This window comes from Balaenoptera borealis, assembly GCF_965194805.1.
Source record: "Balaenoptera borealis genome assembly, chromosome: 18".
Lineage (NCBI taxonomy): Eukaryota > Metazoa > Chordata > Mammalia > Artiodactyla > Balaenopteridae > Balaenoptera > Balaenoptera borealis.
This window is the reverse complement of record NC_138877.1, coordinates 1,364,312-1,380,995: the sequence shown is the minus strand read 5'-3', so window position 1 is coordinate 1,380,995 and position 16,684 is coordinate 1,364,312. Positions and strand designations below refer to the sequence as shown.

General features: G+C 43.4%; 2 protein-coding genes across 5 annotated transcripts in view; one reads left to right on the top strand and one right to left on the bottom strand.

Moving 5' to 3' along the window:
- PSPC1 (paraspeckle component 1) overlaps positions 1-1,508 on the top strand; it is a 96,174-nt gene extending 94,666 nt beyond the window's left edge. For all 3 annotated transcript variants that reach the window (XM_082364955.1, XM_082364954.1, XM_082364952.1), the window contains one exon: positions 112-1,508. The gene's annotated coding sequence lies outside the window, so the exon portion shown is untranslated. The remainder of the gene's footprint in view (positions 1-111) is intronic.
- The window catches only part of MPHOSPH8 (M-phase phosphoprotein 8), a 52,974-nt gene that overhangs the window by 4,417 nt on the left and 31,873 nt on the right, over positions 1-16,684 (bottom strand). For both annotated transcript variants that reach the window (XM_082364931.1, XM_082364932.1), the window contains exons 6-11: positions 12,219-12,344; positions 12,050-12,138; positions 6,775-6,915; positions 6,042-6,128; positions 3,505-3,659; positions 1,556-1,710 (exon numbers count right to left, since the gene is read on the bottom strand). In XM_082364931.1, the coding sequence (XP_082221057.1) occupies positions 1,556-1,710; positions 3,505-3,659; positions 6,042-6,128; positions 6,775-6,915; positions 12,050-12,138; positions 12,219-12,344 (753 nt within the window). The remainder of the gene's footprint in view (positions 1-1,555; positions 1,711-3,504; positions 3,660-6,041; positions 6,129-6,774; positions 6,916-12,049; positions 12,139-12,218; positions 12,345-16,684) is intronic.

The window sequence follows — 16,684 nt, the reverse complement described above, 5'->3', positions numbered from 1 at the left end:
ATTTGTTCAGGTTCCAGGAAAAAAAGGGCACACCAGGTCCCTGGCTCTTTTATCTCCTTTCAAGCTATGTGAGGTTTGACACAGGGTTTTGCTCTCCGTTTTATGATGCAGCTTCCCTGCTCAGAGCACCGAGGATGAGAGGAGAAGGAAAGGCCCGCAGCAGACACAGAGGCTCTTCTTGTTTTCCCCTCAGCTCCGCTGTGAAAACGCAGCTGTGTCCCCGTGACTGTAGAGCAGAAAAGGCAGTGGAACCTCGTCAGACAGCCTGTGGGGATGGCCGTCGGCAGTGAAATCCTATTAGAAAACACTTTCACGAAGGTCATGTTTCTATTCTGCCGACCACAGTGAGTGGTATCCAGCAGAGGAATGGTCGTCCTTCGTCAGCTCTAGCCTGACTCAGAAATACTCGATCCATACGCAGAATATGACACAACGGACCCTAATCAAGTTCCTGGTGCTTGTTGCATGGTATCAGTATAAATTGTTTCTCTTCAGTTCTTAAGAGCCACACACCCCTCAAGAGACCAAGGTCAGTGTTTGTTCAAACTTGAGTGCTTGCAAGTCACCCAAGATCTCACCAAGGTGTTGGCTGAGAGTCCTGGTCTGGGTGGGGCTCTGAAAGACGACACGACACTCTGAGTCTCGAGGGTCAGGAATATCTACCAGGATCTCACATCTGAGGACGACAGGGCATCTTTGGAAAAAACCGCTAGTGGATGCAGACGTTGTACGAGTGCAAAACCGGCCGTATGTAACCCAGGACTGTCCCGCTGAACCGAAGCACAGGTGTGGAGGTGGGTGACCGGCCAGTGCAGGGGCTCAGCTCACCAGCGCGTGCCTGGCGGTGCAGGCGGTCCGCGTGGACTGTCAAGACCACAGTTCACTATCGCTAAGGTGTTGTGAATGGCTGGCTTTGACGGGTAGAGCTATATTTTCTTCAACTAAATTTCCATTAACAAATACGTATTTTTTAAACGGGTGGGTTGTTTTTTTGTTTTTTGTTTTTTAAATAAGCCAGAACCCAGTTTCCTACCTTTTAGGCAGAGACACTGTCACCTCCACTCTGTATACGGAGCACCCGTGTCCTGGAGGAGGGGCCATGAGCAGAAACTAGGAAGCAGAACTGAAGTTCTCATCTCTTGCTACTAAACTGTACTATGGGACAAGACATATTCATTTTTCTTTGTCTCTTTAAAAGGGCAAGACTATTAGTGATAATAAAATTCAGGGAAAACATTGATTTTGGGCTTATCATCTTGAAAGCTAAATTTTAATAAGTCAATTTTAATAAAAACTAGTATAATTATTAAGACTCAACTTGCATACTTTTAAAACGAGTGCTAACACGCTGCTGTGTGGACCCCTTGGGGTCATCTGGGATGGTGAGTCTCAGCTGCGTTTCTTTTTTTCTGCCAGAGCATCAGTGCTGTTAACTATTGTACATAATTATTACACATAATGGAATTTGTTAAGGTTTTATTAAAAGAATAAAGAGTTCTGCCTGAAAATCAGTTTATAATGTCACATTTCAAAATGAGAGAAAACACAGGCTTACCTTCTGGTATGTTCTGTGGGGTTCTGTAATTGAAATCCATTGAAAAGTCTGGGCCCTCACAGAGACGATGACATGCTATTGGGAAAACTGGTTCTAGGAGAGCAAGACGCGCTTCAAAGTAATCCTTTATTGTTTCTTCTGCTACTCTTGAAAGTCTAATAAACAAGTACAGTAAACGCTGTTAATGTTTGTGTAGGGAAGAACCATGAGCTACAACATCATCAGACTGTTGAATACAATGAGGCTTTCCCAGATCAACCTTAAAGGGAGAAAGAAAAAAAAGGCAGCAGCCTCTCTCCTGCTTCCCTGCTCTTTTTCCTTAGCTCTCACACCTGACACATCACATGCCTGTCTGTGTTGAGGCTCCGAGTGGGCAAGTCTGTGCCCCGCGGCCACCCCTGCCCTCCGTGTGGTGCCCGGCGCGCAGACAGAGCTCCGTACACACTCCTCGGATAAGTCAATGAATCAGAAATAAGAATTCTGTCAGAAGATAAACCCAAGAACTGCCACACACAGAAAAGTCTTGTTATAGTACTTAGTTTAGAAAGCAGTCAAATAAAATGATTACTGCTAATTCCAAAAGTCTTTTTAGACAACGCTGCTGGGAAGGTAACCAACCCACCCCCATCCCAGGATGCTCTGGTTCAAGGAGTGTGGAGTCCCAAGAACCCTTTCATCACAGATGCAAAACCAAGCCCAGCGTCCCAGGAAGCCCTCAGCCTTGGGCAAACCAGGCAGGCTGGTCGCCCTGCCTGCTGGCCGCCCGGTCACTGCCACCCGGGTGGGCGAAGGCCGTCTGCGTGGGCAGAGTCCCCAGGCACACACTCCCTTTTTGGCCTTTGCCTTTTTTGTTTCCTGTCTGAAGTTTACCTTATTTTCTGCTTAGAACATGGATCCTACATCTGGAAGGGGCATAACCATCTTTCAGGTGTGAAGATCCAAGTCATGTCCTGTGTTTGGTGGGTGAGGAGGAGCGGGGAGGAGTGGCTGTCCCTGCCCAAGGCTGCCGACCCGGGGCTCTGTTACATGGACAGTAAACACCCTGCCTGCACTCGCTACTGTTCCTGAAGCTCCTGTCACGTACGTGTGGCCAAAATAAGCAACAAAAAGCTACTAAATTACTTAACGTGAACTTCCAATAAAATAAAATGATTTAGAATTCATTTGAAAAAGCATGAACTTGAACGGGTAAACTGTGGTAATTTCCAGACAATGTAATTATTATTCAGTACTAAAAAGAAACGAGCTCACCAGGCCATGTAAAGATATGGAGAAAACTTAAATGCCTGTCACAAAGAAGCCAATCTGAAAAGGGCAAATACTGTATGATTCCAACCAAACGACATTCTGGAGAAGACAGGAAAGGTATCAGTGGTTTCCAGAGTTTGGGAGGAACAGGCGGAGCACAGACGATGCTTAGGGCAGTGAGACTACAATGTGGGGACACGTCATTACGTTTGTCCAAACCCACAGGATGGACAACACCCAAGGGGAACCTCAGGGGAACCAGGGGCTCTGGGTCATGAGCACTTGTCACTGTAGGTCCATCAACTGTAATGGACACACCACCTGGAGAGGGTGTGCACATGTGGTGGCAGGAGGTATACGGGAAATCTCTACTTTCTACTCAACTTTGCTCGGAACCTAAAACCTCTAAAAAATTATCTGTTAAAAAGTTTAAATGGTTTTAAGAAAATGTTTGGGAGCCAAGTTAAGAGCATAATTAAGATTTTAAGATGATACTCTTAATATAGCGTTAAGTTTGACAGTTTCTAAGTCCTCAATAACTTGCAGAAAAATAATTCATACACCACTTTTAAAATTCATCATCTTCTGAGACCACAGACCTGTCAGGACTTGTACTTGACAATCTTTTTCTGAGCAGTTACACACAGGCCACTCCAATTATGTGTCCAAATAGGCACCAGGCACATTCACTCCACACTTACGTCTCTAAGTGATTCTTCAGCAGGTCATACACCAGCACATTGTTACACTGCTTTGCGAAATGCAGCGCACTGTTCTGGTGCTTTGACAGAATGTTGCAATCAGCCCCGCATTCAATGACAAGGCGGACGATGTCTGAATTTCCCCTTTTACAGGCCTGCGTCAGGAATAAAGGAGTAATAATTACTTGACTGTGGTCAGTGTCCCTCTCTCTACGCTGAGCTGGGAGTTGGTTCTCCGTGAAGGGAGGGAAAAGAACCATTGGGGTCGGAAACTGTCTGGGAAGTGCAAGTGCTGTGGTCCTTTTCCTCAGTGAGCAGGACAGACAGGGCTGCCTAATTCAGACCATAGTCAAACGCCTCTCCCTCCTGGCCCTCCTCCATCTCTGGCCTTTTCCGACCCTTAATGGGCGACCCCTTTCAGAGCCAAATCTGAGTTTCCCGCCTACCTCTCTCCTGAGCTTAAGATCCACGTGTAAAACACCTAAGCATTTCCAGGTCCATTGCGTGTAAAAATCTTCCATTTGTGCTGCCCGTGTTCTCTAACTTAAGAAATAGGGGACCAACCATCACCTTCAGTTACTAAGTCCTGTGAATTTGACCTCGTTAAGACTGCTCAGTCTGTCCACTTCTGTCTCCACTGTCACTACTTCGGTGCAGACTATTATTATTCCACTTAATTTTAAGAACCTCCCTACAAGTCTGCAAACCAATCCATTCCCCCCACTGTAACGGGGGACATTAAAAACAAACAATGCAGCGAAACCCAACCTTTATTCTGCTTCTGTCTTTCTCCAGGCTGGCCCTTCAGATGGCTCCCCGCTGCCGGGAGGGTTAGCCCCTAGCTCCCTGGCACAGATGCGGAGAGCCCGCCTCACACCCCCGCCTCACACCCCCCACCCCCGCCATGCTTCAGACTGTGCGGGCATCTGCTGTTTAGGATGTGCCTGGTGATTTCTCAATAAGATGAAGTTTTAAATTCATGCTTTCATGTGCAACCTGTGCTCTAAACATACTTCAGGAGAAATACACAAGGAGAACTGAAATTCAAAAGGAGGGCTCCTGGACAAAATAAACATTTCCATGAATCAAAAATGAAACAGAGGGCTTCCCTGGTGGCGCAGTGGTTGAGAATCTGCCTGCCAATGCAGGGGATACGGGTTCGAGCCCTGGTCTGGGAAGATCCCACATGCCGCGGAGCAACTAGGCCCGTGAGCCACAATTACTGAGCCTGCGCGTCTGGAGTCTGTGCTCCGCAACAAGAGAGGCCGCGACAGTGAGAGGCCCGCGCACTGCGATGAAGAGTGGCCCCCGCTTGCCACAACTAGAGAAAGCCCTCGCACAGAAACGAAGACCCAACACAGCCAAAAATAAATAAATAAATAAAAAATTAAAAAATAAAGGAATTCCTTAAAAAAAAAAAAAAGAAACAGAAACACCAGCAGTGAGCAAGGTTTAACCCCCAAGCGTGGAAGAAGGCCGAGGGAGCAGGTGACGCAGGCCTTTAGAACTGCACAGTCAAGCACAGACTCAGGGCCAGGGCACCCGCCAACTGGGGGCTCTGACCAGGCTGCCTTCCAGACTCGGGAAAGAAGGTTGGGAAGAGGTACCACAGACGCACGCCTTCTTGGTGAGCAGCTCACACAGCTGCATGTAGGGAGCAGGCAAGTGGGCCTCAGCCTCCACGCACGGTACAGGGTCACAACCTGCCGTGTGGACAGCATCTCAGGCCAGAAACCTGGAGCTGCCAGAGGAACGTGCTGGACTGGGCGGGGTCCCCTAGAAGCAAATGCAAGACTGCTACACAGGGAGGGGGGACTTCAACAACCTTCCACTTGAAACTGTCTGCATGGGGCTTCCCTGGCGGTGCAGTGGTTAAGAATCCACCTGCCAATACAGGGGACTCGGGTTCGAGCCCTGGTCTGGGAAGATCCCACATGCTGCGGAGCAACTAAGCCTGTGCACCACAACTGCTGAGCCTGTGCTCTAGAGCCCGCGAGCCACAACTACTGAAGCCTGTGCACCGCAACTAGAGAAACCCCGTGCGCAGCAACAAAGACCCAACGCAGCCAAAAATAAACAAAACCACCCCACTGTGCAAACCACAATTCCAAGCACAGAAGATGAAGTCACCAGTGTGAAATAGTAACACGTGCACATCCCTCTTTTCTACGCCCAGGTCTGCACAGGGCACAGTCTGCTCCCCTTCCACTCACACGTTTCATCCCTGCTGACCTGGATCTTGAGGACGTGGCTTAGCCACCTGCCAGGTCCATCCCAAGGCTGAGCTCAAATCCACATTACTGAGCCTGGCGTCCACTGTACATAAGCTCATAGCTCCCTGGGCTCTTACCACCACGTCGCTCATCACACTGAGTAACTGCCTCTTTGCGGGTCTGGTTCTCCCACTCAGCTGCGACCTGTAGGCCCACAGACAGTCTTGTCCCCATCATACAGCAGCCCCAGCACAGCAGCAGCTGGAGACCCCAGCAGGACCATGTTGCATCTGAGGGGAGGACTGCTCCAAGGGAGGCATTTACCTTCATTAGAGCCGTCTCACCATTGCTCTGCTGGACGTTTACAAAAGCTCCTGCTTCCAAAAGAATAGCCACTGTCGTTAAAAAGTTCTGTTAAAGAAAAAAAAAAAAGTAAATTTAATTCCCCAAATTCTTTACAAGTAATATTTCTAGACGTTTTAAGATTTTTATTTTATTTTAATTTTTATCCACCAGGAAAAGTACTCAGATTCTATCCCAAGCAGGATGGTGAACACGATATAAACAGCTCCCCCGTGCAGGGTCCTGGGAAAGCTGGAGGCTGCGGGGAGCGGCCCCAGCACAGGCACTGGCACAGCCGCGCACCGTGTGCCAGACACTCCAACCTCAAGTTTAACCACTGGTTTCAGCATAAGAAACTCTGCATATCAATCCTTTAATAAGATAATATATGGGAACATTTTAATTAAATTATTAACCAAAAGGAACACGTAATTTAGATTGGAAAAGATTTTTAAAAGATCTAAGAAATCAATATTAATACCTTAATGAGAATTTCTTTTTCAATATAAATCACTTCCAACTAGATAAATGATTTTGCAAATTCAATTACAAGGTACGACTGTCAATAAAAACATATCCATTTATGACAAGTTACAGATGAACTGAACTATGAAAATTTAAAGTTATGTGACTGTAGGACCGGTACATTTCCCTGCAGAGACAGACTCTGTCTCGGTCCCAAGACTATCGAACCAAAGCCTTCTGAGTGGCCGACCTTCTCGGCAGCATGGATGAGCGCGGTGGTCCCGTTCTTCTGCCGACCGTTCACTTTTGCCCCCTTCCTGAGGAGCAGCCTCAGCAGGTCGTCCTGCCCCCCAGCTGCCGCGAGCATCACCAGCGTCATCCCGCTTGAATCCTGTATTGGTTTTGTTTATGAAAAAACATGTCAATGTTTAATCAGAAAAATTTTAGAACTAAGTTTTTTCATTTACTATGTTTCAATGTGAAATCACTGAAATACATTGACTTATGCATCTACGTACTTAGGTTCTTCACTAAAATACCCTAACAATCAGAAACTAATAACCTTTAGAATTTTTCCATATGTGTTACCATAAAATTTTACAACTTCCACGTATTAATTTCTAAAGGCATATCAACACTCTGCTTGATACAAAATGAACAGTGAACGCTGATGCCACATAAATGGCAAAGGTACTTACTTATCTCAAAAGTCTCCTGTGTTTTAGGGAAAACAGGTGAAACGCATATATTCATTATATTCATTTGGTTGGCCCAAAGATAGAAGGCTAGAAATGACCATGAGAAGTCACACAAGTCCATTCTATTGGTTACAAACTAAAATGAATGCTTTCTGGATGAGACAAATGTTGGCCTATGTAAACATAACCGTTGGGAAGTGAGAGTTTGAGTTCTCTCTAAGGATACAGAAGGAAATTCAGAAGTGGCAAACGGGACATTGATATGGTTAGTTTCTGAGAGTCGGTAACAAAATAGAGAAATTAAAGAAAACTTCTTTTAACAGAGATAAAACTACAAAAGGCTGACAAAAGAAAAAAAGGTAACTATTAGCTAAAATATTTCCACTCACTAGTTCAAGCAATGACCATATGAGAAAACCAAACAATTTATTAAATAACATTTGATAAAACCAAATTCCAATAGTACTAATTAATTTAGCTGTAATCTGAAAGTCTAGCAAAATTTGCCTGTCTGAGTAATTGGAGGGAACACAAATATAAGAAAAATGATTCTTAGCAGTAGTACTTTAGACAGACTCAAGAGGATCCACTTAAATTGAAATAAGGGGACTTCCCTGGTGGCGCAGTGGTTAAGAATCCGCCTACCAATGCAAGGGAAAACGGGTTCGAGCCCTAGTCCGGGAAGATCCCACATGCCACGGAGCAACTAAGCCCATGCACCACAACTACTGAGCCTGCGCTCTAGAGCCCGCGAGCCACAACTACTGAAGCCTGCACGCCTAGAGCCCGTGCTCCGCAACGAGACAAGCCACCGCAATGAGAAGCCTGTGCACCGCAACGAAGGGTAGCCCCCGCTCACCGCAACTAGAGAAAAGCCCGCGCGCAGCAATGAAGATCCAATGCAGCCAAAAATAAATAATAAATAAAATAAATTAAAAATAAGATGGTTACACCATCTTATGTATAAAGTATCATACTGTCTTGATTACTGTGGCTTTGTGGTATAGTCTGAAGTCAGGGAGTCTGATTCCTCCAACTCCGTTTTTCTTTCTCAAGATTGCTTTGGCTATTCGGGGTCTTTTGTGTTTCCATACGAATTGTAAGATTTTTTTGTTCTAATTCTGTGAAGAATGCCATTGGTAGTTTGATAGGGATTGCATTGAATCTGTAGATTGCTTTGGGTAGTACAGTCATTTTCACAATATTGATTCTTCCAATCCAAGAATATGGTATATTTCTCCATCTGTTTATGTCATCTTTGATTTCTTTCATCAGTGTTTTATAGTTTTCTGAGTACAAGTCTTTCGCCTCCTCAGGCAGGTTTATTCCTAGGTATTTTATTCTTTTTGTTGCGATGGTAAATGGGATTGTTTCCTTAATTTCTCTGATTTTTCGTTGTTGGTGTATAGGAATGCCAGAGATTTCTGTGCATTAATTTTGTATCCTGCAACCTTACCAAATTCATCGATTAGTTCTAGTAGTTTTCTGGTGGCATCTTTAGGATATTTTATGTATTGCGTCATGCCATTTGCAAACAATGAGTTTTACTTCTATTCCAATTTGTACTCCTTGTATTTCTTTTTCTTCTCTGATTGCTGTGGCTAGGACTTCCAAAAGTATGTTGAATAACACTGGTGAGAGTGGACATCCTTGGTCTTGTTCCTGATCTTAGTGGAAATGCTTTCAGGTTTTCACCATTGAGTATGATGCTTGCTGTGGGTCTGTCATATATGGCCTTTATTACGTTGAGGTAGGTTCCCTCTATGCCCATTTTCTGGAGAGTTTTTATCATGAATATGTGTTGAATTTTGTCAAAAGCTTTTTCTGCATCTATTGAGATGATCATATGGCTTTTATTCCTTAATTTGTTAATGTGGTGTATCGCATTGATTGATTTGCGTATATCGAAGAATCCTTGCATCCCTGGGATAAACCCCACTTTATCATGGTGTATGACCCTTTTCATGTGTTGTTGGGTTCTGTTTGCTAGTATTTTGTTCAAGATTTTTACGTCTATGTTCATCAGTGATATTGGTCTATAATTTTCTTTTTTTGTGATACCTGTTTCTGGTTTTGGTACCAGGGTGATGGTGGCTTTGTAGAATGAATTTGGGAGTGTTTCTCCCTCTGCAATTTTTTGGAAGAGTTTGAGAAGGATGGGTGTTAGCTCTTCTCTAAATGTTTGACAGAATTCGCCTGTGAAGCCATCTGGTCCTGGACTTTTGTTGGAAGATTTTAAAATACAGTTTCAATTTCATTTACTTGTGATAGGTTTATATTTTCTAATTCTTCTTGTTTCAGTCTTGGAAAATTGTACCTTTCCAAGAATTTGTCCATTTCTTTGTGGTTGTCCATTTTATTGGCATATAGTTGTTTGTGGTAGTCTCTTATAACTCTTTGTATTTCTGTGGTGTCAGCTGTGATTTCTCCTTTTTCATTTCTAATTTTATTGAGTTGTGTCCTCTCCCTTTTTTTCTTGATGAGTCTGGCTAAGGGTTTATCAATTTTGTTTATCTTCTTAAAGGACCAGCTTCTAGTTTTATTGATCTTTGCTATTGTTTCCTTCATTTCTATTTCATTTATTTCTGCCCTGATCTTTATGATTTCTTTCCTTCTACTGACTTTGGGTTTTCTTTATTCTTTTTTCTCTAGTCGTTTTAAGTGTAGGGTTAGATTGTTTATTTGAGATTTTTCTTGTTTCTTGAGGTGAGATTGAATTGCTATAAACTTCCCTCTTAGAAGTGCTTTTGCTGCATCCCATAGGTTTTGGGTCATTGTGTTTTCCTTGTCATTTGTTTCTAGGTATTTCTAATTTCTTCTTTGGTTTCTTCTGTGACCTCTTGGTTATTTAATAGCACAGTGTTTAGCCTCCATGAATTTGTGTTTTTTACAGTTTTTTTCCTGTAACTGATTTCCAATCTCTTAACGTTGTGGTCAGAAAAGATGCTTGATATGATTTCAGTTTTCTTAAATTTTCCGAGGCTTGATCTGTGACCCAAGCTGTTATCTATTCTCGAGAATGTTCCGTGTGCACTTGAGAAGAAAGTGTATTCTGCCACTTTTGGGTGGAATGTTCTATAAATATCTTAGATCTATCTAGTCTATTGTGTCATTTAAAGCTTGTGTTTCCTTATTTATTTTCTGTTTGGATGATTTGTCCATTGGTGTAAGTGGGGTGTTAAAGTTCCCTACTATTATTGTGTTACTGTCGATTTCTCCTTTCATGGCTGTTAGCATTTGCCTTATGCATTGAGGTGCTCCTATGTTGGGTGCATAAACATTTATAATTGTTACATCTTTTTCTGGGATTGATCCTTTGATCATTATGTAGTGTCCCTCCTTATCTCTTGTAACTGTCTTTATTTTAAAGTCTATTTTATCTGATATGAGTATTGCTACTCCAACTTTCTTATGATTTCCATTTGCATGGAATATCTTTTTTCTGTCCCTTCGCTTTCAGTCTGTATGTGTCCCCAGGTCTGAAGTGGGTCTCTTGTACACAGCATATATATGGAAAATGATTTAAAAATTATAAAATACGTATGAATACATCTAAAATAAACGTACAAGAACTATATGAAGAAAAAAGCCCAAAGAACTTTGCTTATGGGAATAAATGAAGAGCTGAATGAATGTAGAGTTGTCATGTTCCTGGATGGAAGACTCAAAATGTAAAAATGTCAATTCTGAGCCAAATTAATCTATGTATTTCATGTGATTTTAAAGAAAATCCCAATAATCTTTTTACTGCAATCCTAAAGGATTCAACCTAACAAATCCACCATTAAAGCAAGAAAACTAAAGAAGAAAATACAAGAATCTTTTCTAAGCAAGGTAAGACACCCAAAAGCCATAAAGGAAAAGATCAACAGATATGACTACCTAAAAATAAAAATCCCTCCAAGCAATAAGACTCAAAAAATAAAAACATAAAAACAGAGAAAGGGTTAATATGCTTCCATTAAAATCTTTACAAATCAGTATGAAAAAACCCAGCAACAACAGAAAGCTGGGTGATTTCCCTGGTGGCTCAGTGGTTAAGACTGTGCGCTTCCACCACAGGGGGCATGGGTTTGATCCCTGGTTGGGGAACTAGATCCTGCAAGCCTCGCCGTGCGGCCACACACACACACACACACACACACACAAAACCAAAAAAAACAATAGAAAGATGGGCAGTTGTTGTAAATAGGCAACTACCAATGAAACACAAATGGTGACATGAAAACGAGGAGTCACTTTCCCCTCAAAGTGCGGAGGTTAAACCACAGACAAAACAAGGCAAATCACGGCTAAACCTAATGGTTATTATTTGGGGTTGGAATTACGGGACCTGTAATTTTCTTTCTTTTTAAAAATAATTAATTAATTAATTTTTGGCTGCATTGGGTCTTTGTTGCTGCACGTGGGCTTCTCATCGCAGTGGCTTCTCCTGCTGCGGAGCACGGGCTCTAGGCACACGGGCTCAGTAGTTGCGGCACGTGGGCTCAGTAGTTGTGGCTCACAGGCTCAGTAGTTGTGGCTCACAGGCTCTAGAGCGCAGGCTCAGTAGTTGTGGCGCACGGGCTTAGCTGCTCCGTGGCACGTGGGATCTTCCTGGACCAGGGCTTGAACCCGTGTCCCCTGCATTGGCAGGTGGATTCTTAACCACTGCACCACCGGGGAAGCCCTGTAATTTTCTACGTTATACATTTCTAGAATGTTTGAATCCTATAAAGTGAACATGTATCACTTTTATAAAAGTTAAGAAAAGAAAGAATAAAACTGAATTATTTTAAAAGAGTTACTTTCCAGCTTCCTTTCATGAGATTTTTATAGACACTTTACCTCTTGGTCCAGGTTATATTCTTCACTTGAATTAAGTGCAACCTTCACAGTAATATAATCCCCGTTTTTCACAGCATCCCTCAATACATCTAAAATGAAAGAAAAGATAAATTAGGTTTTACATACCTAGATTCATGAAGGGGATCCCCGTAATTCCAGAACTACTCACTGCTTGGAATTGCATCGGCTGTTTTAAAATTCTCATCTTCCCCATCAAGATGTTTTTGAAAATCCTCTAATTTCATCCATTCCAACTGCAAATCCATGCCGAAACTCAAAATCTGTTGTCTGCCATCTGGAACACAGAAGAGCCTTATTAAGATACATTTTTCTGGACTATAAAAAAATACAGTGCTGTTTTATTAAATATGTGGTGCCCTAATCAGAATGTTACACACACTTTGAACATACGTCACTATGTAACTGAGTCTCTAGTTAAATTTCTGATTTTCTTTGGGAAGTAACACGAATTATCCACTTTTAGAGGTCACACACGAAAAGGCATCAAGACAAATAGGTATACTATTAACTGTAAAATAATAACATGAATTTTGGAAGCTGAAAGGAAGCGAGAAATCAAGGATTCAGTACAAGGAAGCTCTAACATTTCTTTCTTCGGCCGTTCTTCTTGGACAGATGGTCAGCCCTCCTCATCCGGAAGGGCCAGATGCAGAGCGTCAACTGCACTGCACCACCTGACAGGAGGGGTGGCTCTACACTGCTCCCCGCCTCCGTGTAGGTACAAGCGTTCTGATCGCAGAGACCAGACCCGTGAGTAAAGAAGAGCCACTGCCTGTGGCCCTGTCGCACTCGGCTGGGCTTCTCCCCCTGGAAGCGCCGCCATGACGCCCCCAGCGCCCTGTGCTCCGAGCCACCCCCCAGCATGCACGAAGCCAGCGCTCGTTCCCACCCTCATGTGTCTGGTCCACGGGCTTGTCAACACCAGGGCTGAAAACGTTCATTCTCCATGGGCAGTGCAGTGGAGGGGATCTGGGGATAATTCAAAATGACTGCACTAGTTTAAAAAGTGAAAAGCAAATCAAATATTTGATGATAAGAGATAAAGGATTTAAATACAGATGGCCAGCAGGCACATGAAAAGATGCTCAACACTGCTAATTTTCAGAGAAATGCAAATCAAAACTACAATGAGGTGTCACCACACAATGGTCAGAATGGTCATCCTCAAAAAGTCTACAAACAATAAATGCTGTTAGTTTTCCTCAGAAAACTAAAAATAGGGACTTCCCTGGTGGTCCAGTGGGTAAAACTCCGAACTCCCAATGCAGGAGGCCTGGGTTTGATCCCTGGTCAGGGAACTAGATCCCACGTGCCGCAACTAAAAGGTCCCACAAGCGGCAACGAGATCCCACATGTGGCAACAAAGATCCCATGTGCTGTAACTAAGACCCGGAGCAGCCAAAAAATAGAAAAAACAAAACACTAAAAATAGAGCTACCATATAATCCAGCAATCCCACTCCTGCACATATACTCAGAAAAGGCGAAAACTCTAATTTGAAAGAATACATGCACCCCTATGTTCATAGGAGCCCTAGTTACAATAGCCAAAACATGGAAGCAACCTAAATATCAACAGATGCATGGATAAAGAAAATGTGGTACATATGTACAATGGAATATTACTCAGCCATAAAAAAGAATGAAATAATGCCATTTGCAGCAACATGGATGGGCCTAGAGATTATCATACTAAGTGAAGTAAGTCAGAGAAAGACATATATCATATGATATCACTTATATGCGGAATCTAAAAAAAAATGATACAAATGAACTTACTGACAAAAGAGAAACACAGACATAGAAAACAAACTGATGGTTGTCAAAAGGGAAAGGAGGGGAGGGATAAATTAGGAGTTTGGGATTAAAAGATACAAACTACTATATATAAAATAGATAAACAACAAGGACCTACTGTATAGCACAGGGAACCATATTCAGTATCTTGTAACAACCTATAATGGATAAGAATCTGAAAAAGAATATATATATGTATGTATAACTGAACCACTTTGCTGTACACCTGAAACTAACTCAACACTGTAAATCAACTATACTTCAAAAAAAAAACAGTTAAAGGATTTAAAAGCGTCCCATCACAGAAACAGCACAGCCTTTGTTTCTTTGCTCCACGTTACATGCATGGCTCTGAGTAAGTCGCATATATGCTTGCTATACCTCACCTCCTGAATAACAACCGTAGTGGACACAGTAAAAGCAGCTAACATTCAGAAAGGAGTGTCAAACTCATGAGTCAATACATTCAATCCATACCCAATAATCTGTGAGGGAGACGCGTCCCGGATGAGGAAAGCCGTGTCTGCACTGACATGTATCTGAGTCCTCAGCTGGGCCCCCCACTCCAGGGCAATGACACAGGGAGATGGGGAAGCAGCACAGAGCAGGGCTCCCAGAACTGAGACAACACCTCCAGCTTACACAGCTACAGCAGCCGGAAGGGTTATGTGGCAGCTCAGCCAACCGGTTTAAATCCTATGTTCATTCTGTTCATTCCTACCAAGTACTGGACCTTGACTCAACATCTGGCAGTTTTAACTTTTTCTGTATTTTAAATAAAAAATTAGACATATACTAAAAGAATGTATGTTACAAGGTGAGCCTCTGTGAACGCAGCGCTTACCTGAACACAGAACCAGTGCAGGACATGGTCTGTTCCCATCTGCCCCTCCCCACCCCAAACACAGCAGTCAGTCTGTCATTCTTTCTTTTTAAAAAGTCTTGCCAAGGGCCTTCCCTGGTGGCGCAGTGGTTAAGAATCCGCCTGCCAATGCAGGGGACACGGGTTCGAGCCCTGGTCCGGGAAGATCCCACATGCCGCGGAGCAACTAAGCCCGTATGCCACAGCTACTGAGCCTGCGCTCTAGAGCCCGTGCTCCGCAACAAGAGAGGCCACCTCAGTGAGAAGCCCGTGCACCACAACGAAGAGTGACCCCCGCTCACTGCAACTAGAAAAAGCCCACGCGCAGCAACAAAGACCCAACGCAGCCCCCCCAAAAAAAAAGAAAAAAAAAAAGCCTCGCCAAAATATATGTATCATAAAACAAATGTCCCATTAGTTTTGCTTTTTCTCAGGTTTATAAAAACTGGTATCTGTGATGGCTAATTTTACGTGTCAACTTGAAGGGGCTAAGGAATGCCCAGAGAGCTGGTAAAACATTACTTGTGGCTGTGTCTGAGAGGGTGTTTTTGGAAGAGATTAACATCTGAATCAGTAGACTCAGTGAAGGAAGAGCTGCCCTCATCCCATGGGGATGGCGGGAGCCGCCTCTCTTTTTGAGCCGGGCCATCCCCCACCTTCTCCTGCTCTAAGACCCCCCCACCATGTGTCACCACTAGTCAACCTGTCTGGTTCCTAGATCTGCAAGCATCCGATTCTCAAGGTGCTGCTCTGGCGACTTGCTAATCTACCTTCCCTGTGCCAAGTCAGCGTATACCTCCTACTACAGTTTTATAGAGTAAGTTTGATTTCTACGTATATTATACCATCTGATAACAGCTTTTTTGTGGGGTGGGGGACACGGGGCTTCTTTTCCAATGCTCACGTTTTTCATTTTCATCGTCTTACGGTGCTGGGTGGACCTTAATATAATTTGAATGAAAGTTGGGATAGAAGGCACCCTTGCATTTTTTTTTTGGCCGCAGCATGCAGGACCTTAGAACCCCGAGCTGGGATTGAACCCATGCCCCTTGCAGTGGAGGCCTGGGAGACCGGACCACTGGACCACCAGGGAAGTCCCTTGTTTCTGATTTAAAAGAAATGTTCCCAATGTTTCGTTACAAAAGATGTTTGCCAAACGCTTAATGTTCTTTACTGATTGACAAAGCTCCCTTGCTAGGCTTTATTTTCTAAAAATCAAGAAGATTATTAAATCAATTTCCCTGTACCAACTGAATTCCTAGGGAACACCCACCTTGATCATAAGAAGTTATGTATTTACAAGTGGCTGGATTCAATCTGCTCCTGTTTCACTTGAGTTTCCACATCTGAGTTCGTGAGTGAGCGGAGCCGGCCCTGTCCTTTCCCCTCCTTGAACAGTTCTGTCTGGTTTGGGGACTGAAGTGATGATGGGCTCCCAGAACCCACCTGCTTTCGGGAAGACTTCTTTGTAAGTTTGATGAACTCTTGCATATGAAATCATCTGTGCCTGGTGTTAAATTTGTAAGACTATTTTAAATTACTGTTTCACATTCTTTAATAGTAGTAAGACTATCCAATTTCTGTATTTCTTTTTGGGTCAGTTTTGTTAAACTGTATCTTTCCAGGAATTTCCCATTTCAATCAGTTTTCAAATCTATGGTAAGAAAATGCTCATAGAATTTTTATCTTTTTAATCTGGACGCCATCTATAATGGCGTCTCTTTTTTCCCTGGAAATACTGTTTAAGTCTTCATTCTTTTTTCCCTTAACTAACGGTGCCCCAGGCTGCTCTATTCTATTAGTCTTTCAATGAACCAGCTTCTGGGTTTTACCAACGCTCCACTGTGGGAGAAGGTCCGAGGTGCTCACCGCCCACACCCCGGCCAGGAGGGGGGCCCTCACATCCTCCCCTCTCCTTGGGCTGTATGTTGTGCCCACTGTTCCCACAGTAGCAAC